Genomic DNA, 21,610 nt, shown 5'->3' with positions numbered 1-21,610 from the left:
TTACTCAACGGGATTTATTTGACTGCCTAGTAGTTTCGGCGCCTTACCAATGTTCTGACGCCGTGATACCCGACGGCCTTGTTGAGAACTTTCATTTGCCAATCACATGCAACCCTAAGCAAAAAAATTCCCGAGGTTGACGGAAAGTGTGGAGGCTCAGTGGTGACATCTAGAAAGCCTTATAATCTCATCGGGATAGCACGCCAACATTTACGCCAGTTCCTAACGGTAAAGTCATCAGAAGCTATTGTGTTCATCACTAACCGACAAGGCATTTGCTATACTTTTAGATATAGTCCACAATTCGTGCAAAAGCCTTCTTCCTTCGGTATCTCTCAAAGAACCATCGACAAAGATGTCAGGAGAAAGTTTCCCGTTGATGATGTTTTTCGATGTCTTGGGGACAATCGTGGAATGGAGATGTTGCATCGCGAACGAACTGAATACCGCAGCACAAAGTGCTCTGCAAGATCAGGACCGAACTCTGAGTGCCGACGTGCGAACACGTGTCTCTGATATGTCTACTTCGAGCTGGCAGGAGATCGCTGAGGAGTGGCATCGCGCATATATGAACTTCGGAGACACCTACGATACATCTAAGCCCTTTGTCTCAGTGGACGAGTACAACCGCATTTCTTTGGAAAATATCCTCAACCAAAGGCTTCTCCGCGGCTTGTTCAACGAGGACGATCTCAACACTTTGACATTTGCTTGGCATCGACTTGACTCACACTCTGACAGTGTGTCGGGCCTTTCGTTGCTGAACACTAAATTTTCGACGTCTACATTATCCAATGGTAATGTAAAGCTCCTTGAAGACCTGCAAGAACACAATTCTTTGCCTTTCAAGCATATCACCAGTGCAGAGCATTTCGGTGCGTACAAGCCGTCGCCAGAGGTCTACCATGGTGCTGCTCGCAGATTCGGTTTCAAGGATTCGCAATGTTGTCTCGTCGCAGCCCATCTTGAGGACTTACAAGCCGCTAAAAAGTGTGGGTTTCAGACAATCTACCTTGAGAGAGAATCTGAAGAAGCTTGGGATAGTGAAGACATTGCACGAGCTAGGGAAGAGGGGTTTGTCGATCTTTGGGTCGGACTTGGAGGCTCAGGTCTGATTGAAGTTGCTCGACACTTCGGAATAGAAGGTGTTGAATGAATTATCACCCAGTCGGGCCCTGAATTAGACGCTGGGGTACCCCTAATGAGGGAAAACTGATGTACATAGCTACGTAGGTATCTGTGAATTTCTTTTTCTGGTTAGTTCTGCCTGTTTGGGTTTGGCGCCTATTGCTCCTCAATGACCTTGCCACACTTGAATTTCACCTGGGCAAGATTGAAAGGTTGCCTCTAACATCATCATGAATACCACACCGGAGCAGACCCTCAACATTGAGTATGCACTGGTGTCGGAGGGCAACCCGCACGCCTCAATGGCCGATTACGAGCGCTGTGCGAGGCTACACAACCACCTAGTTGCGTATGGATGGATGGCCCGCGACGGACAAGAAACACTCAATCTCGATGAGTTAGCTAGTCAGCCATCCATTTTCGCAGACGAAGATACGCAGGCTGTTCGCGAATGACTCCACCCGTCAGTGAATTCCCTCCTGGATTCGATATCCTCGCCTGAGCCAGGCTTCTTTTACTGGGTAAACCATATTTCAATGCAATTGGTCGACGACATCTTTCCAGACGAGGAAACCGAGAAAAACAACCTGGACGACCTATAACGATTTGTTGTTATTTACGGCACTGTGGTTGAGTTGGGCTCGCATTGTGTCGGCGTCGTTCATGGCCAACAGCTGCACAGCACTGTTTCCCCAATGACCCTTGAAAATCTGGATAGCGTGGAGCCGATCGATGAGCCTGAGGATATGTGGTTTCCACTGGAAAGGATCCTTACAAACTGGATTTATATGTTTCGAATCGGTAAAATCACAGCGGATTCACCAGAGGGGGAAAGCGCCCGAAGAGCTGTCATCGCAAATCGGGCTTTGGTCTTGGCTTCCATATTCTCCTAGCCAGGTCGATAGTACTGTGGCTGCTATAGATCGCTACTCGGCAGCTATCGAAGCTAGAATGCTCTCCGGATCACTTTTGCCTATCTCTAGAGATGCGCCGCTTTTCACAGATGTAGAGCTCGATGCGGCATCTGTACCGGAGTGCTTTATTCGGTCGGTTCTGACGAGAATAAAGACTCCCCGTTTCAGAGCTATTGCACCCAGCTTGGAGGTTCCCCACGATACTGTGGCTTTCACGGCTCCGCAGAGGTTTACATGGGTGCCTCACGAACAGGAAGAATGGGGCAAGAATCGCCCGTCCCACTTTTCGCAGCTGTAGATAGCAGCCGCACAGTCAGCTTTGGGAAGGAGATTCGATGGCTTTTCCTTGGGCCAGAAGATGACGTACCGTTCAACGAGAATGATCTTATCTCTGCGGGTCTGTATAGTGAGTCAGTACGCCGGTGCGAATATGATACGAGAGGCTGATAGACCGGTGGAGAGAATGAGTAGAGAGGGGTATTTGGACGGTCGGGAGAGACAGTGTGGAGGGAACAATTGATAAATTCCATACAGATAGTGCGCTCGTTATTGGATTGCTCCGGACTGGTAATATTCATGGATTCATGGATGATTTATTGAAATACTAAGATGCCCAACCAGTCCTGGAAGTACCCAAGTAACAATAACTGCAGTAAATAGTTGGGTGCCAAATCGTGTGCCACGTTTGGTTTCACGGGTTGTCTTTTAGTAGTTATTGAAATTATTTTAATACATATTACCAGTGCTCCCATTAATAGAAATTAATATAGAAAATTTATATAGCCTTGGGCTTCGGGTCTAGAGGGTCGGGCTGTGGTTGCTAGGGCATCCCGGTGGAGATTTGTGACCTGACCTGGGAACTACATCATTTGTTCTTTAAACCCTGATCTCTTCTAGAATCTCTAGAATTTCCCTTCAGACAGCAAGTACCCGGGTGTATTCAAGTGGCAAGTCTTCAATTATACCCCTCGCGACCGGTGAAAAGCTAATCTTACTCCTTTCAGTAGTTTGTTGACACCCAACCCCAACCCCGGATAACGCCTCCAACGAACGAAACGAAGAACGAGAATAAACGATTGAACTCACACAAACCAACGAAAACCTCGAGTCCACTCCCCAAACCGACCATTCCAACCCCGCCCCAGAACCCCGAGAATGCGAGCTTCCCGGTGGATTTGGATTGCCGCCACATTCCTCACCTCGACCGTCCACTCAACAGAGACAGCACCCTTCACCCCAGCAGAAGAAGCCACAGCCAACAAACGAGCCTTCGAAGTCCTCCGCATCCTCCGACGAGCCGAAGATAACTGCCCGGCTGGCTTCACCCCCTGCAGCGAACTTGGCAACGCCAACGCATGCTGTAAGCACGGAACGAACTGCTCGCGCGATGACGCCAACAACATCGCCTGCTGCGCAAGCGGCGCAAGCTGCACCGGCAGCCTAACAGGAACGAAGACGACGGGCACAGGCACCATGTTCATGTTCCCCAGCGGCGCAACCGCAACCACCACGGAGAGCGGGACGGCGGCCATTACTGGGTCGAGACTGGACGGCGCATACCCATTCGTCGTTGTCCCGACCACTTTTAGAAATGCTGAGACTTGCTCGTCTTACTACTCCGTTTGTCAGTCTGAGTACGCACAGTGCACTGGCGCGCTGATGGGCCGCTACGGCGTTACGATTGGCGGTGCTGGGGAGGGCAAGACGGTCCAGGCTGTTACGGCGGCGTCGCAGGCGACTTCCATCTGCTCGAGCTTGAGTGTGGAGGCTTGCCATGGTATTAACTTGGGGTATTGTAGCTCTGTTGCGACACAGACTGGTGATGCGGACGCGAATGGGAATGACGCCTCTCCTGTACGGATGTCGAGTCTGCACGATCTGGCATTCGGGCTAGCGGTTGGGGTTGCGGGAATGTTTGTATGATTTACGGATTTGAGATGACACTTTGGATGCGTTATTTTGCTTGTATATTCCTTCTTTTTCCTGTGATTTTCTATCGCCATGTGGAGTCATCAGAGACCCCTAGAATCTATGGTATATTATTGAGTCTGGGTGACGTCTCTGCGAAATCTCTCAATATGTACGCTATAAGAAAGCCATATATATCTTACCAAATCTGACCAAACTAGATCTTGATTTATCGCCATTCATCAAGGAGCTATTTGTATTCGCATTCCATTATGACAAAGTATCCCTAATATAGAACCTAAAGATGGGACCATATTTTGGATGCAGTTATGCATGCGATGCCGCCTGGGCTAGCAGAATTTCTTGTCTCTCGTTGCTAGGCGTTATGCTCAAGGTACAGAAACAGTGGTTGAGATCTGATCAGGCATTAGTGGATGCATTTCACCTGGGCAATCTAGCCTGATTAGAAATCCACTGCACTGTAGATTGATTAGATGTACCCTCTGTTAGCACCCGTGGACCCGTGGACAATGGCTGTGGGCTGGTATCCGATATGGATCCACCATGGCACTCATAGAAAGTATTCGTCGTTAAAAAATATAGTACCCCACTTTATTTCGACCAATCCGGGGTTCGTACGCCGGTCGTGGAGATCTGATAGGCCTGACCCTTAAATGCGTAGGACCAATTATATCCCATTAAAAGAGCCCACATCTGTATACCCTCAATATAGATCTGGAAAGGGAAAAAAATAGGTAGCTTCTCTTTGATTATGCGTGTCATCTAATCTTCTCTGTATATTTTCAGTTGACCATATGGCCCAAAGGGCGAAATATCTATGCGTTTAGTTCACTATAACCACCTCGTGCTTTGCGCAGAAAATTACCGCCTGAATGTCTCCAGAAGGCAGTGGTTGTTTGTCATAAAGGCTGTGTAAATGAGCATTATACACGGTTTAATAAACTATTTTGCAGAACAAGCGCCTTCTCTTTCCACTGTAAGCATCGTATTTGGTGTTGATGGTGTTGACTTCTATACGGGTGGTTTACACCCGGGTTGGCTTCTGGGTCATTAAATCATACTACAACACGTTTTAGGGGCTTCGACTGGAAAGTTGAGAATAACTAATTGCCCGACAGTCTCAGTAATGCGATCAACGGGAATCCATTCCAGGTTGGTGATGGAACATAGATCAGCACTTCCAGTTCGGGGTTGAGATTCTTCATCTTCGCGCTCTCAGAACATCGCGAGGGTGGCCCAGCTTATTGTGTCCAGTCGGCATGCCAGCTAGGTTATGTGGTCGGTTTCAGAATCCCATCCAATCCACGCGCAGGCTGAGGATCCTTCAACCAAGGCTTCGGCAGTATGCTCAGCAAAGGTCAAGGGTGATGACACGGTGGGAAGCAAGATCGTGGATAGTCCGAAGCTCGTTTTGAACATGACCTAAGTTGGCGGTGCGAAGAGTCTCACCATTCATGGATGACCTAGAATGCAGCTGTCTGGTGCTAAGGCACTGGATTCGGGGATGATAGCGGACAGGACCTGCACCTCCGATGGAACGAATACGTTGATGGTATTACCGCTAGTTTTGAGCCATCGTACCATCAACCATATGGACAATAAGTGGTTCCGCGGCATACACAACTATGAGCTGGATATCAAGTAAAAGAATCCAAGTGGCATGCTAGACTGAGAATTTCCTAGACAAGCATTACAGGATCGCCCAAATAGAGGTACTTTCCTATTGAAATGACTCGCCTGTGGAAGCTTTGATCACCGAGCTAGTGAACATGCGAAAACCGCCTTTGATCTCTTTCAAGGTAAATAGATTCACCAGCATACGATGTAGAGACATTTTAGGGGATGTCCCTTGGAAAGCTGTGAGTATCTATAGGCAATATATCCCTCCAGCAACTCTCCGGGAGTCTAACTGCAGGTTCGATCGGATCTCCAGGGGTTTCAAAGGATTGGACAATTCATCATTGGGCGGCCATTGGTGGCACGGAATATCCCCGACCATGAAACCCGCGACAGCCATGCTTTGCTGCAATTCAAGGGACTCATGGCTGCCCAACATATACACAATTGGATTGTGTTCCTTTTCCGATTCATACATCTGAGTCATGACAATTCTGAAATAGCGGTGTTGGACATAATGCTGATTGCTGCCATGCGGGTGGAGACACCTGCATTCAACCCGTTGATCGCTCCGACAGGACGCAGGGAAGAGGGCAACTCAGGGCTTGTTTTTCGAGGTAAAAAGTATCGCTAGACTAATCAGAATCAAGTAAAATTTATTTAATATGAAACCCAGCCACCATGAAAATAAAAAGAAAGTCTTGGGTGGATTAGGCGAAAGGTAGGAAATCGGGTGGTTGGGTATACGGAGAGAGGCTGGGAGATGCTGTGTAGCTAACAAACTGGAACACTCTCCTCTCTTGTCTTCTCTCATTCTTCTTTATTCCTTGTCTACATTCCGATAATCTCTTGACGTCTCAGGAATTTGAGATCTTTGTTTACCGGTGATCTACAAGATCTCTCGAGTATACAAGTGAGACAAGATTACTGAGAAACGCCCCTCCAGTCCAAATCTCAGGCTTTCCGACACAAGTGTTTTCGCCGCGAAATCCTGGCATTCGTTGCCTCGCTCTTCATTTGCGATGCGGTCTTTATCCGTCCTGCCGGTGCTCTCGACACTTGCCCTACTTCTCAACTACTCGACCCACGCAGCCGCAACCCCGCTCGCATTTGAAGCAAACGTCCTCGAAGAAAACAGGCTTGAAAAGCGCTGCGCAAATCCATGTGGCTACAACGATTGGCTTTGCTGCGAGACCGGTCAGACGTGTACTACCAACAGTGCCCAAGAGGCCGTCTGTGCAGATGGCGGTGGTAGTGGCAGCGGTGGAGACTATCAATATTACACAACGACCTACGTTCTCACCAATACCGACCTAACGACTATTACCTCTGTGTGGAGCAGCCAGATCGCAGCACCTACAAGCACGGGCACGTGCAGAGTTGACCTCGGCGAGACAAAGTGCGGCTGGAACTGCTGCGAGGCTGCGCAAGAATGTGTAGAAGGCCAATGTGTTGCTGAGAGCTCTTCGGTTGTCGTGACTGCTACAGAAACGGGATCAGGATCAGAAGCCACGCCAGGCGTGCGAGGGACGAGCAATGGGGCAAGCACCGTAACAGCAACCTCGGCCCCAACCACCACAGAAGGATTCACGGCGCCGGTTGGAACGGACGGGGCAGCTTTGATCGGGGCTAAAGCCTCAAGCAGCGGTGGACTGAGTGGTGGCGCCATCGCAGGAATTGTCATCGGCAGTATCGTTGGTGCGTTCTTGCTGTTGCTCCTCTGCGCCTGCGTCTGCTTTAAGGGCGTCTTGGAAGGCCTACTTGCAGCACTCGGCATCGGCAAGAAGCGCCGCAAACAGGACACAACCTATATCGAAGAGCGCCATTCTCACCATTCGCATGGCAGTCGGCCTCCCCCTCCTCCTGGCCGGACGTGGTTCGGAAGCAAACCAGCGGGAGGCAGTGGGGTTAGCGAAAAGAAAGAATCCAAATGGGGCTTTGGCACAATTGCCATTATCCTCGGTGCTCTTGCTCTGTGCTTGGGATTGAAAAGGAAGAGAGATAGAGAGCACGATGACGACAAGACCGAGTCCTCTTACCCAAGTTCATACTACTACTATTCCGACTATTACTCGGGCACAGGGAGTGCGTCTACCCCCGTTTACCACCATATACGAAAAGACTTTACTGACACTTCCTTCTTTCACAGGTAGCCGAAGTTCTGACAGACGCACGAGAGATACACGACGGTCACGACGCTCGCGCACTCGCTCCGCCCGCCCGTGATAGTGTCTGATGCCTCGGGCTTCAGTTCGACAACCTCGGTTTGATATGCATTTATGGCGCTGGATTTATAACGTGACTAATGTATGAATATGATTTACACGATGATTTTTGGTTTTGATTTACGATATTGCCTTTTTTTGGTTTCATGTCGATATGAGAGATTTATGGCACACTATTATGTACATATGAGAGATTCTGAGTACAAACTCGACATGAGAATATGATTCTTGAACTTGTCCTGCGGCACAAGTATTGAAATGATACATGTATAACTGCTGGTCCCCGGGCACCGGCATGAAAGAACCATGAGCAACCTGGAAATTGCAATGCAGAGAGCAAACAGCTTGCAGAAAACAATGTGCTCTGTTTGGATGCCTTGCAGGTTTGACAGCACAAAGTATGCAAATGCAATAAGATCCGAGTCAAAATAAGATAAAAGACTAGAAAAGACAGAAAACAAAATAATTATAGAATAATATGTATACTCCATAGTTATGGAGTACTCCGTAGGACAGTAAGACAGTAAGACAGTAAGACATGCCCAAGGCCAAAAAGACCACACAAAAGTTAAGGCACTTTACCTCCCCGCCTTCACTTCCGCCTTTTCCCTCCTCCACACTCCTCTATTCGACCTGACCCATTCCACCCATTCAACCACTCTCCTTACGGCTTGTCTTCAATCATCAATGATTTCAGCTTCGGGATTAAACTCCTGACGTTATTAACCATATTTCAACTTTATCCCAGCCCCCCCATTTTGCCGTCGCTTCGCCTGAGTTCCGATCCTTCGGAGTATTACGAGTCCCCGAAACGACTCATCACCCACCATGCTTCAAGCGCAGACCCAACACGTCTTCTCCCACCAGCATCAATACCCCCAGGCTGATCCTTCGTGGATGCAGCATCAGCAACAGCAACAACACCACCAAGCTCAGCCGCACCCGCACCAGTCGCAGCAGCAGCACGCTTCCCTAGTCGCCCAACAGCATGCTCAGGTGCAAGCTGCTGCTGCCGCAGCACAGCAACAACACTATGGCCGCATTGCCATGAGCGGCAACGGTGCTGGAAACCCTGCGCAGGGAGCCGGTGGCGCCGGCATGGGTGGAGATGGTATGTCAAATGCGGTCTCCGCCATGGACGGTGGGATCAGTGAGGAGAATCGCAAGGTCTTCATTTGGGTCGCCGAGCTATTGGATCCAGCTCGCAGGGAATCGGCCTTGATGGAACTGAGCAAGAAGCGGGAACAGGTCCCCGAACTGGCTCTGGTTATCTGGCACTCCTTTGGTATGGCTCCGTTCCCGACATACGCCCAGTCCCGTCTACAATAACTAACGGTCGGAAACTTGCAGGTGTCATGACTGCGCTCCTTCAAGAAATTATCTCGGTATATCCGCTCTTGAACCCTTCTCAGCTGACTGCTGCCGCATCAAACCGAGTCTGCAATGCGCTGGCGCTTTTGCAATGCGTCGCTTCTCACAACGAGACCCGTACTCTCTTCTTGAACGGTGAGCAATATATCTACCACGACCTATACAAAATCGATTGCTAATTTTTCCCTCGTTCAGCGCACATCCCTCTTTTCCTCTACCCCTTCCTCAACACCACCTCCAAGTCTCGTCCTTTCGAATACCTCCGACTAACATCGCTGGGCGTCATCGGCGCATTGGTGAAGAATGACTCTTCTGACGTGATCAACTTCCTCCTGACTACGGAGATCATTCCGCTCTGCCTTCGCATTATGGAGACCGGATCAGAGCTGAGCAAAACTGTTGCTATCTTTATCGTACAGAAGATTCTTCTTGATGATATTGGCTTGGGCTACATTTGCGCGACATATGAAAGATTCTATGCCGTGGGCACTGTCCTGAGCAACATGGTCACTCAGTTAGTGGAACAGCAGACTGTCCGCCTTCTCAAGCACGTTGTTCGCTGCTTCCTTCGGTGAGTCCTCTTGCAATCTTCCTCTGTGTATCTGTGTGGGCCCTCCTAACAGCAGCATACAGTCTCAGTGACAACAGCCGGGCCCGGGAGGCCTTGCGGCAATGTCTCCCCGAACCTCTCCGGGATGCCACCTTCTCATCCGTCCTCCGTGACGATGCAGCCACTAAGCGCTGCTTGGCTCAACTCCTTATCAATTTGTCCGACCCCGTCCCGGATGGAGCCCCGACAGCCATGTAACATACTAAAAGCATCTGTTTCTTTCTCCTGAAATATTTCACCTTATGATATGCATGGGAAAGGCTTCTGGCGATTAACGGACACAAGGCGCAAAATTGTGGTTGAAGAACTGGATGGATCCAGCGCGTGAGGTATGTCATCGATTGAAGGCATCGGATCCAAATCTGTTTTTTTCTTCATTCCTGGTTGTTTCTTTCTTTGCCGCATTTATATCGGGTTTCTTGAGGGTTCGGTGATCTGCGTTGGGGGAGGTTTAATGTATTCTTGTCCCTTTCTGTTTCTACTTCGTTTTTTACTTATCTTCGTTTTGCATTTTGCTTGTGGGAAATATGCTTCTTCTCTTTCGATTGTCATTGATTTTCATTTTTTTCGACAGAACTATTCTGTCGCGTGGCGCGAATTCTGGTTGGCGCTGTCGTCTGTGTGCATTTTCTCCTCGTCTTTGACGACCCCAACAGCTCTGTGTGAGATAGACCTTTGAAAGCGAGAGATATCCAAAGATCCAGGCGTCTGCTTTGTTTTTGGTTTTCTTTTTTCTATTTTTCTGTTTTCTCTTGTGTATATGCGACTGTTCTCAAAAGCATGAATGTACTTGTCTCGGATTCATGAATATTCGGTCTTCCATTGTCTGCATAATGTCATTGTATAACTTTCTTCTCATTTAATGATTAAGATCAAGAATTAAGATTAATCCAACATTATATGATCGACAAGATAAAATGAATACATTCCCATTCTCACTTTTCCCCTTGTTAAATTCGACAAACGCATCTGCTCACGTGACCCAGTCCTTGACGCGCCGCCTTACTGATCGTCTTGCCTCACGACACGAAAAAAAGCCCAGACTCAGCCTTCATATTTCTTAGACCTTATCTCATTTTTCGCACTCGAATTCTTATTTCGGAGTTAGATACTATCTGGCCTTCATCTCCGCCGAAATTTCTTTTTAGTGAACCCCTCATTGAACACCTTTGAGAAAACCGGCCTTAACGGTTGTCCCGCCGCGATGGGATCGCGAAAGCGCACCCACTCCGAGGTCGCCCCGGTGGCCGAGCAACAGGTACCAGAAGAGCCTGGGTTGCTTTCACAGCTCAGGAGTAACTGGGCATTTGCAAGCCTCATGCAATACATCGCCATCTTTGGCCAGGTCATGAAGATTGACGAAGAGTTTGGGATTGAGGTATGTCTTGCTAGCATTGTCTGGGATAAGATCAATGCTGCGCTTCGTGTCGCATTGATGAAAGGATATAAATTCGCATTCACTTGATTGAATTATTGCTGATATCTTTGGCCCTATGTTAGGACCTAGAAGTCGAGTGCCTCAAACCCGAGCCCTCCCATAAACTACTAGAGATTGGATTGTGTCTTCTCAAGTGGATTTCGTCGCATCGCGGTCTTACGTACGTATACTGCAATCCCTTTCTTGCTACCCGAGGCGGTTCCACTGACGCTACTGCGTTGGCAGATTCGACAATTTCGATGAGTACACCCGACGCCAGTATAATGCGAAAGCACCCAATAAAACCAATCCCTTCGGCTACGATGAAGAACCCAACAAGTTCTTGTATTTCGATGTTTTCACCAAGATCCGTGTCCTCCACCAGCTGACGGTATGGACATTCTGGAACGCGGACCGCATTCGCGACAAGATGCCCGAAAAGAAGGAAACCGAGCAGACAGAATGGGTAAGTTAGCTCTTGTGTAGCTTTTTGGCTCCTGATTGTCGCATACTGACCTTCCTTAGCGTATTGAAGAGTTTGGCTGGGACCGCGAGGGGCGTTCATACTACGTGCTTGACGACAACCGTCTTTACCGTCGCACTGATCCCCCTCCACCTCCCCCTCCTCAGCGTCCCAAGAAGAAGCCAAAGAGCCGGTCGTCTCGAGCATCAAGAACGTCAAAACGTACCTCTACAGCAGCGGCGGAAGAGGGTTCCGACGAGGAGAGCAAGGATACCAACGATGCAAGTGCCGTCGCAGCCTTTGCCGAAGATCCTTTCAAGTGGGAGTGTGTGGCTGTCACACTCGAGGAATACCAGGCTTTCTTGGAAACACTCCAAAAAACCAAGGACGCGGACGAGAAATACCTACGCGATAGCATTGTTGAGCATGTCCTGCCCATCCTCGAGAAGGCGGAGGAAGCGCAGCAGCGCAAGCGTCAGAAGCGTGAAAAGGAGCTTCTGAATCTGCAGCTTGTCGCAGGCGCCAAGAGGTCCAGTCGACTTGCCGCCAAGGAAGAAAAAGAACGACAGGAGCGAGAAGCTGCTGAAGCCGCCCAAAAGCGCGAACACGACCTGGCCGAGGCGCGTAAGGAGCAGGCGAGGCAACATAAGCTTGAAGAAGATCGGCAGTCGCGTACAATGACTCGCGAGCAGCGCATCAGAGACCGTGAACAAAAGCGACTGCTACATGAGGCGGAGCTGGAAAGGATCGCGGAAGAACAAGAAAGAATCAACAGGGGTGAAAGCAGGGTGTCTGTCCGAAACCTCCAGGCTGACCTGGAGAAGTCCCAGAAGAGCCTGGCAGGGCTTACCCAAGATGACCAGTGGATCTTTGACTGCTCTGGCTGTGGAGTGTATGGCGAGAACTTGGTGAGTTTCAGTTTCCAAGCACATGGCAGCCTTAATTAATCTAACCTTTTCCCTAGGATGATGGAAGTCATAGTGTTGCCTGCGAAAAATGCAATGTTTGGCAGCATAGCAAGTGCCTCGGTATCTCACAGGAAGCGGCCGAAAAGGAAGACTTTCACTTTGTCTGCCGAGACTGCAAGCAAAAGGAAGAAGATGCCAGCAAGCCCAAACTTCCACCCCTCAAATTCCGGGTGAGCGCCTCAGCATCTCCTTCAGCAGCTCTTCCAGCCAGTAAGAAGCACAAGTTAGAGGATGACGGAGACCATGCTCCGCCCTCGCCTGTGAAGAGATCCCACCTGGCTCTATCTAATATTCAAAACGAATCCTCAGGAGTACAACCTACTCTACACTCGTCCACTGTTGGTCATGACAACTTTTATCCTCCTCCCTCGCCCCAGCGCCGGGTCCATCACACAGATCACACTTCCCTTCCATCTTCTAGCCCTCCTCGTCCACCATTTTCCCCACCAAAGGGCATGAATGGCTTGCTGCATGCCAGTACGGAGCAGCACCCGCGGCCATCCTCGTCTCAGCACTCCTTGCCGCCTATGCAACCAGCTCCTCACCTTCCCCCAGTTGGATCGTTCACTGTGCGGCCCTCCTCCTCCCACTCTGCCCAAAGCCCTGTCCAAAACCAACCATCTATGTCACCTACACAGGGCAACCCTGATGTTGGCCCTATTGCGGGGTTCCCGTCTGTTGTTCCAAGCCATGCACCCTCTCCGTGGAGTTCATTCGAAACCCCGCGTCCGCAGTCAGGTCATGCAGCAACACCGTCGATGTCTAACAACTACCCGTCTTTCTCTGCCTCAACGCCCAATGGCAACCACTCTTCGCCTCCTCAGAGTTCTCACGGCATGGCTATGTCGGGGATTAGCCCAACTAAGCAGTCGCCTCGTCCGCTTACTGGTAGTGGCATGGCAGGTGCACCAGTCTTGCCGCCCATCCGCAGACTGGAGCCGAGCCCGAAGCTCATGGGCCGTAGCTCTCCAGATGCTCCGATCCCACCGCCTGTCAAATGCATGACTCCTGAGCAAGAGGAACGCCGACAGAGAGAGAATGCTTCAATGCTACACCAAGCCCACCACTTCCAGGGCAATGGGCAGCATCTGATGTCGTCGCCATCGCTGAATCGCATTCCTCCCTTGGCCTCTGGGACCACATCTCAGTACCCTGATCCTGTTCCTTCGCCTCAGCGCGAAGGCAATGGCGAAAGCCAATGAATCCTTTGCGCAACTGTGTGAACAGCATGTGTTTCTTTTCTTTCTTTTCTTGTCCTTTCAAATACCCTTTCGATCGGCCCGTTCCTGAGTCCGCAAACATATATGATCACCATTTTGATACGTCCCGGAATCACTATCAAAACCTACCACCTGTACTGCAGTGCATTTTGAGCAGGTGTGATCTGTGCTTTCGCACTGTTATCCGACGTCTGTTTTAGCTCATGCAGAACGTTGGATGAGTGGATCATTGTGCGCAAATGACATCTATCCGGAGTCATTTTCCCTGGAGACGACATGTCATACGTCGAACCTCAACATCTGCCAAATGAAGCCTTTTTGGCATGACGGATGCTTGTGTTCATTTGTTCTTTCTTTCCTTTTTCCAAAAGTTCTGCTATTGCAGACAAATCTTGTTTTTTGATAACGAGTTTTCCTTTTGTCGTTGGTGCCAGGGCTCTGTCTCGTGGGGAAATTCCTTCGATTCTTCTTGGAGCTGCTTCAGACTGTGGTGGGCTGGCGTTTTGAGCTCTTTATTTCTTTCCTGTTTTACAATGCATCAAGATGGATGGGGACTCGAGCGGCGTTTTCAGATGGTCTGGCCCTGGGCACCATTGTTTTGGTGGGCGAGCACATGTGTATTCTAATAGACAATGTTATTTGATTTTAATCTTGATATACTTGATGGCTGATGAAGTTGATTGACTAGATGGGAAATGTTGGGACAAGGCAGAGGTATATATTCCAAATCTATATATGCAGCTTCCTGTTCAAGTAGTAGAACAACATATACAAAGCAATAACCACAATCTTTGTGTTTCTAACCTATTGCAAGCCATTCCACCATCTATTTCCTTTAGAAAGTTGTTGCATATTCATCCTACCATGTATCTAGGTAGTCAACACAAAAGTATTATGCCCAGCCCAGATCGAAATTGACCGATACGTCGATCGACATATACCCCTAGGTACAAATACAACGCCCAAACGCAGACCTGCCCAGCTCAACAGCCAACAGCATGCACCTGCTGGCATACCGAGCTGCATACTACCTATAGGTACCTACATCCCTGTAGGACACGACCGCGGCTCGCGGCATTTGGACCCTTTCTCTCTAGCCCCTGTTTCTCAATCATATTATTCCGTTTCTTTAATAGTTGTCTCATTTCGTTTATAGGCACAATAGAACATCGGGATCCGCTACGGAGTAGAATAGTAAATTAATGTAAAAAGGAGAAACACAAGGAAAAAGAAGCAAAACAAAACAAAAACAAAACGAAAAAGCGTTTACCCGCCCCTTTGTCGCAATGTCCCACTCCGCAAGGATAGATTACCGATGAGCACGGTCAAAGCTCACGATAGTACGGAGTACGCCGTCGTACTCTAAGCATATTGTACACTAAAAAAGCAAGTAAACCCGTTGATAAAGTATAGCAAAAAGCATATCAAGATCATCTAGCCTACTCTGTCGGGTCTAGCATGCGGCGCAGTCAACTTACATACTACTTTCGAGCGATTGAGCGATTGTCCCAAGCGCTAACTGGAGGCGATCGCTGTAGATCACGCACTAACTTGCGTAGCGCTAGCGGCATGCTCATCTCTCCCCCTATCACACAGCAATTTGGAGTTCGGGATAGGAATGACTAGTTGATCTGCCGTCCTGTCATGTGTCATAATTCCACTCTTATGGGGCTTGGACAGGGATATTGGTTCAATTCACTGAGGCTGCGTGGGTGAAATCCATGGTAGATGAAATAAGAGGACTTTCAATAAAGGGAGGATGTGCTCGGTAGAATAGGTTTATACATCAATATCATCCGCAACCTTCGTAAGATCTGCCATGTCCGTAATCATGAGGACAAGCTCATCTCCGTGGAACGTGAAGGGGAACGTGAACGTGGATATAAAATGTAAATGTCATTTCCCCACCTGTTTCCCATGGTTTCTCTCCCGAACTTAAGATCCGGTGGACTAACTGCAAATGGATATGAACGTTGGGGTGTATCCGGCATAGCCAATTGGGAAGATGTACAACATATGCTCCACACTCCATATACAGTAGAGGCAGAGTAGATTATACGGAACGTGAATCCGAATCCCGCTCTATCGTATTAATTAGTATCGGTGCCGTAGGCATCCACACATGTATGGCTTATAGTTCGCCTAACTACCTATTAGCCGGGAGTCGAGACCAACAGGGCACGGACATCAATTTTGGAGGGCGATGATTAGCTATTAAAATAAAGTCCAATGAACCAATCAGAAAATAGTCTATCACATACTTTCGGGATCTGGGGATTTAGATTATACGTTATTCCGTACGGAGGTTCGGAGCTCGGAGTAGTACTCCATAGTTACTCCACATCGGATACTCCGAGACTCCTTTCGTACTCCTGACATAGCTAGAATAAGCTTAGCGCAATCTTAGTACGGCACATTGACAATATTCCTTGGTTATTAGGCTCACACGGCAGACGCGATCATGATCCGAGCTTTTTCTTTTCCCCACTCATGCACCTCATTCTTGTCAAAAATGTAAAATGTGGGAAATAGAGGGTGGAGACCGGGTGTTTGGCCCGGCCACTGATGCTGGCTCCCTCCTAGAAGTCTGGACTTGCGGGTGCATGACAAATAACTATATTTACTGGCCAAGTGTGTTTGTAGTTAAGGATTTGGAGAACACTGGTAGATGTTATAGAAATATAGACGTCATCACTAACATGAAATGGGAAGGGAAAATAAGAAAAGCCTCAAGAAAAACCCTAAGAATGGCAAATGCAAGAGGATCTTGGCTTGAGAAGTATTTGGAATTGTCACGTCGATTTTAGTCTCAGACACGGGTGGCCACAGGCGACTATTAGCCCAAGCTAGCTTGAAAAAGACAATTGCATTCGACTTGATCTCTTTTCTTTGATCAAAGTACGTACTCCACCATATGCATAGATCAGGTACGGAGTACAACATACAATATCTACTTCCCATACCTACGATACTATACCAAGCACTGGTCACTGCTTCAAGACCCCCACTCCCTGCATTTTTAATCGACAGTCACCCAGCTCCATCTTTTGCCCCTCGATCCACCAGACTAAAATAGGAACCACAGCCCGTTCTACAAATTGAAGATCGGGCTCCCCCACTTCCATTTGGATACTAACCAATATGTTTCGTGATGAGGCAGCCATTAATTTCTCTTGGCGCGTACAGAACCCCTCGTATCCCGTATTCGATCTATGTGTGTTTCTGAGTTGGAAATTAGTTCAACTCCTACCTAAAGTATACAAGAAACCGGATAGAGCCGACATCCCGCGTAATAGTCCACTTGTAGCGCACCAATACCCGCAGAGGTGGAGCAATACCACAGTTGCGCTCTGTAGACAAGACGCCGTTGGATGGGAAGAGTGACTATCGCATTCGTCCCACGATCTTCCTTCTCGCCCTTCCTAACTCATGCCATAGACTTCTGATTCGCCTGAGTCATCTAATTGGACTTTAATGAACTCTAAAGCCCCGACCCGCCGTTATTTGGATAAATGGAGTAACTCCTTTCCCCGTTCTGTTCATATATGGACAACGTGCATTGTAAAGACAAATTAGGGCTTCGGGGGGTCCGGAGATAAACGATGGTCCGTGGATCTCTGAACAGGTGACCGTAAGCCAAGCCGACAAGGGTCCTTGATAGATGAAGCTAAGGACTTCCTAGGTTAGTACGGCCCGGGGTACGGATGACTAGTCCAGAATAGTTCTCGATTAGCGACTCGGATCACAGTGCATCCGACGATATTGTGGTCATGAAGTTGGGTTTATTGATTTGGGGTAATTCCGATGAAAAGAAGTGTAGATTGACCAGGACGCACGCGGTAATCCAAATCCAGCACCTTGATCATGAAAATGAAAAAGAAGAGAACGTTGAATTCGAGAACCGACTCTAGTACCTCCGACACCTTCTCCTCGTCTTGGGGTTTGCCAATAGAAAACACGGTATCATCTTGACTGATCATGGAAAATACAAGCCAATCTCAGCCAGTCTATACAAGCTGACTAATACGAACCAAGCACTCCTCGCGTTTCGGTCACTCCGAAGAGAGTCGGGCGTTAAAGTTGTGACACCCAAATCACATATATCAACTTTCCACATCTGAGGGGTTCGAGGGGAAAGTCTGTTTCCTAAATCGTCGATATGACGATCGACACTCATTGCTCTATGAAAAGCTAGCGGGCATTGGCAAAAGAAAAAAAAAGTAAAAAGAGAAAAGAGAGAAAAGAGAGAAAAGAGAGAGGGGAGAAACAAACCTTGGAAGAATGTGTATTCAACGTAAGGATAAACGTGATAACATGACTTCCATACATTAACTACAACGGGTTAAGTGCAACATCACCAAAAAATGCCACAGGAACAGAAAGAAAGGAATCTACAAGCACGAACGCCAGCTCATGAACTGCACTCACAAAGCTCTGTCGTCCGTGCGCATTCTGGCAGATAAACCGTCAACGATCTCAGTCTTGAACCAATTGGGGGGAGGGAATCTACCTATTGGTTTTGCTGGTGGAGAACACCGCCATGTTTTTGGCTGAGGCTTGCAGGTTATTGCAGTCGACCCTTTCTCCGTTTTGGGTTACAAGCGCATCAGACCCTGGTATATATCCACAAATCAAATCTCTAGCTGTTCCCAGGTTGCGCAGGAGACACCTCGTGGCCGTGGCGGTCTGGGAATTTAGCACAGATCAGATCTCTATATTACCCACCCATATGTCGGTAGTGGCTTATTTGCCGTTCCAGGGTTATTTATCGGGTACCCTCGAGGCATTCTGTCAATATTATGTCAATAGGGTTTGATAGGATAGAGTTAGGCTTTATGGGGCTCGATGTCGGGGACAGATGAACTTGAATCTCCATGGCGATCCGCCGTTTGCGCGTGGCTTGTGCTTTGGGAACTTCTTTTGGTTCGCCAATTATGGTACGACTTCTCCCCGCTCCTCTGTCCCCTCGTAATGTGCGGCCTGACCGTAAGCCGTGGACTACGACTTTGGGTATCGGCAGTGGCACTTGCAATTGAGTCGTACGAACCTCTTTGAACAGGTAGGCGTTCGTGGCCATGATCGAAAACAGCTAGGCCGGAAATTGGACACAGACACGAAGACAGATTGATTCGTCGACTAACCTGTTGGGGAAATTCAAGCAGATCGCAAGATAACAACAGTGATAACCATACTCGGCCGGTTCGGCGGTCTCAACCGGGGCCCCTGCAAGAGGCGTACGACTATGAGGGACCACGTACAGGGTTCAGGGGCGGAACATGGGAGCGTCGGGGTCTCGGGGTATCGGGGATCATGTTCAAGTGGCCTCTAATAAGAATGCGAGTGACAAATTGGCCTTGTTCAGTCGCTCCCTTCACTCTTCTTTTACACTGGTCCTCATTATCAAATGCAGGTCTCCTTCCCCATGATGTTGGCCAGTGCCCCGACCTTCTTTCTCTTTCTCTCATTCTGTCACTACAAAAATAGCATCAACAATGAACACGATAGGAATAACCTGAAACGAAGATATCTTTAGAAACACTCGAAACACAGGAACAGGCGATCAGGGGGTGAAAGAGAAGGGCAACACGAAACATCGCCGTTTGCCAGTGAGACAGTGTGGAGATCTGTGCACTTTGAAATCCCAAAGCAGTCGAGTCAGCAGATTGAACTGCGACCATCCGAACGTTTAGAGTTGGAGCTTATCCTCTTCCGTCGAGCCAGCCTTCTAGAAGGTCTTCGAAGGACATCTGTGGAGGCTTGAGCGGGGTGATCCTGGCTGTCAATCGGGTTCATACTTCTTAGAGAAGGGTTCGTGAACGGGTAAAAGGTTGCAGTAGTGGCTCAGAGGCCCGAGCCCTTCATTGTGAATACCGTCGATTCGTCGAAACGGGATTTGGGAGTTGGGAATCCCGGCTGCCAGGGGCCGTTGGCTATTGGTACAGGTAATTCCGCCGTCCGCGGCCGAGACGGCGGGGGAATATACTATTGATCCCTCATTTTTGGTCCCAGGAATTCGGTATCTGAGGATCTGCATCTGCGTCAAAGCTAGAAGCCTGATACGCAGTATCAACTATACGACTTCAGGGACCGGGCATCGGTGAGGTATTTCGACTATCGAATGGGGTTTGTATACGGAGCACTACAAACTAAGTTTGGTCAGACTTCCCGATGCCATTCTCCCCGAGTCGGCGGAGGGAGCTTTGTTGCCCCCTCAATGTTATTTCTTTGAACGCCTTGACTATGCAAAACGTGGAATACATTTTGGCCCATAACATCACGGCATATGGACCAGGGCGAATAAGATGCTTACAGGATTCCTTACAGGGCCGTCTTGGAGATAAAAAAAGTAAAAAAAAAAAAAAAAAAAAAAAAAAAAAAAAAAGAGAGAAAAGATAAGCTCAAAGCGCAGGCTTGTGTCTACTCCCCGGGCTCTTTGATCGAGGGGTAACCCACACGGCCATGCAGTGCATGTCTCAGCCTTCCAACAGTTCGTAGATCACACATGGCATCTGCACGCTCTCCACTATTCGAGTAATTGATTGACATTCTGCGTCCCTCTAGACGGTTTTCGAGCGCCCGACAAGGACAGGGTGGAGGGCCAAACAAAGAAAAACATGCATGGCCAAGACTTCAACGCAGCGAGAGCCATGCAATAACGTGGCTGGTTCCTGCGTTCAAGATCCCAACAGCCCACGAGCCAGTGCGTGGGAAATGATCCCTTCCAGAAAAATCACAGGCCTTGGTTGGTCTCTCACCGTACATCGTAGACAGCCACATCCAATCTTTTGGAAACAATCCTTGTATCCATTGACCTATCTTGGGGTCTGGCGAGGGGCACCGTCAAAGCAACGTCCACCCCAGGCTTGTATCCGCTAGTCTTGATCTGGAATTAGGTATGTCCCCGAGTAAGCGCGAACCGCCATGCATGTATGGAGTAATGACGAGGATCAACAATATTACTCAATATTACTCGGGGAGATCCTCCAGGGATGTTGAGTTCAATGAGTTCATGACTTCCTATGGCGTTGGCATAGATTTGACCTTCAACGATGAATCTGGGATGAACTGGTCAGGCCGAAGTGCGAACTGGTAAGGCCGAATTCCGAAGTCCGAACATCGAAACATTACAAGTTATAGATCGGCGTTTCCGTGCAAATCAAAGTCTAAAAGTCCAATCTCCTGTATTACTTGAAATGACACGAGCCGGGGAGTATCGAAGGAAACCTGAGAAGTGCCCAGGTGGTAGAAATGAGGGCAAGACTGGTCACGCCCAGAAAATACTCCAGTGCCAAGGACCAGTTCAGCCATTCCTGGCTTGGGCCTTCGCCGGATACATAACCCCGGTGGAGCCTAGCCAATCAGCATTCATGTGGCGCTTTGGACTTGTCGCCCGTTTTCTGGTCACGATATCGACTTGAACCGTGGAACCGATGTCAAGTTACCGTCGATCAGTGAGGGTCCACTTACTCCACTACAGCCGCGATAGAACGTCTCCCCCCGAAGCTCAGACCCCGAGACTCCTTGACGTCGATTAATAATGGCGCTAGAGAGGAAAAAGGGAAAACTTGCCCCGAAGTCCCCGGATCCGACATTACGAACCAATAATCTAAATCTAGGCTGTTGCCTTTTTTTGTATAGCAATCCATGGTTGATGATCTGAGCAATCTATCTGAGGAACTCTTGAGGGAAACTAGCCCAATCGCCCGGTGGTTGAACCGTGGAATAAGTCTCTCTAGTAAAAATTGTTC

At 48.7% G+C, this 21,610-nt stretch overlaps 8 protein-coding genes across 8 annotated transcripts; 6 read left to right on the top strand and 2 right to left on the bottom strand.

The window, feature by feature from the left end:
- Nucleotides 1-355: 355 nt before the first annotated feature.
- Nucleotides 356-1,156, top strand: N7525_005672 (uncharacterized protein; the record flags this gene model as incomplete). The annotated part of the gene is made up of 1 exon (XM_002564537.1): nt 356-1,156. The coding sequence occupies one exon, from the start codon at nt 356-358 to the stop codon at nt 1,154-1,156; it is 801 nt and encodes a 266-aa protein (XP_002564583.1).
- Nucleotides 1,157-1,358: 202 nt separating this feature from the next.
- On the top strand, nt 1,359-1,583 carry N7525_005671 (uncharacterized protein; the record flags this gene model as incomplete). Its single annotated transcript, XM_061213478.1, has 1 exon — nt 1,359-1,583. The coding sequence occupies one exon, from the start codon at nt 1,359-1,361 to the stop codon at nt 1,581-1,583; it is 225 nt and encodes a 74-aa protein (XP_061070499.1).
- Nucleotides 1,584-3,197: 1,614 nt separating this feature from the next.
- N7525_005670 (uncharacterized protein) lies at nt 3,198-3,965 on the top strand (the record flags this gene model as incomplete). The annotated part of the gene is made up of 1 exon (XM_002564538.2): nt 3,198-3,965. The coding sequence occupies one exon, from the start codon at nt 3,198-3,200 to the stop codon at nt 3,963-3,965; it is 768 nt and encodes a 255-aa protein (XP_002564584.2).
- A 1,354-nt stretch (nt 3,966-5,319) lies between these two features.
- Nucleotides 5,320-6,075, bottom strand: N7525_005669 (uncharacterized protein; the record flags this gene model as incomplete). The annotated part of the gene is made up of 2 exons (XM_061213477.1): nt 5,320-5,434; nt 5,882-6,075. 2 exons carry the CDS (start codon nt 6,073-6,075, stop codon nt 5,320-5,322), a joined length of 309 nt encoding a protein of 102 aa, XP_061070498.1.
- A 535-nt stretch (nt 6,076-6,610) lies between these two features.
- On the top strand, nt 6,611-7,824 carry N7525_005668 (uncharacterized protein; the record flags this gene model as incomplete). The annotated part of the gene is made up of 2 exons (XM_061213476.1): nt 6,611-7,687; nt 7,738-7,824. 2 exons carry the CDS (start codon nt 6,611-6,613, stop codon nt 7,822-7,824), a joined length of 1,164 nt encoding a protein of 387 aa, XP_061070497.1.
- An 817-nt stretch (nt 7,825-8,641) lies between these two features.
- N7525_005667 (Rcd1-like cell differentiation family protein) lies at nt 8,642-9,992 on the top strand (the record flags this gene model as incomplete). Its single annotated transcript, XM_002564540.1, has 4 exons — nt 8,642-9,098; nt 9,164-9,319; nt 9,380-9,755; nt 9,818-9,992. 4 exons carry the CDS (start codon nt 8,642-8,644, stop codon nt 9,990-9,992), a joined length of 1,164 nt encoding a protein of 387 aa, XP_002564586.1.
- Nucleotides 9,993-10,998: 1,006 nt separating this feature from the next.
- N7525_005666 (putative PHD finger domain protein) lies at nt 10,999-13,844 on the top strand (the record flags this gene model as incomplete). Its single annotated transcript, XM_002564541.1, has 5 exons — nt 10,999-11,172; nt 11,295-11,392; nt 11,458-11,677; nt 11,737-12,582; nt 12,639-13,844. 5 exons carry the CDS (start codon nt 10,999-11,001, stop codon nt 13,842-13,844), a joined length of 2,544 nt encoding a protein of 847 aa, XP_002564587.1.
- Nucleotides 13,845-17,644: 3,800 nt separating this feature from the next.
- N7525_005665 (uncharacterized protein) lies at nt 17,645-17,842 on the bottom strand (the record flags this gene model as incomplete). Its single annotated transcript, XM_002564542.2, has 1 exon — nt 17,645-17,842. The coding sequence occupies one exon, from the start codon at nt 17,840-17,842 to the stop codon at nt 17,645-17,647; it is 198 nt and encodes a 65-aa protein (XP_002564588.2).
- Nucleotides 17,843-21,610: the final 3,768 nt, after the last annotated feature.

This window comes from Penicillium rubens (genome assembly GCF_028828025.1).
Source record: "Penicillium rubens strain IBT 27055 chromosome Unknown utg000002l_segment0_segment0, whole genome shotgun sequence".
Taxonomy (NCBI): domain Eukaryota; kingdom Fungi; phylum Ascomycota; class Eurotiomycetes; order Eurotiales; family Aspergillaceae; genus Penicillium; species Penicillium rubens.
The sequence above is the reverse complement of the archived record's forward strand: the minus strand, read 5'-3'. Positions and strand labels throughout refer to the sequence as shown.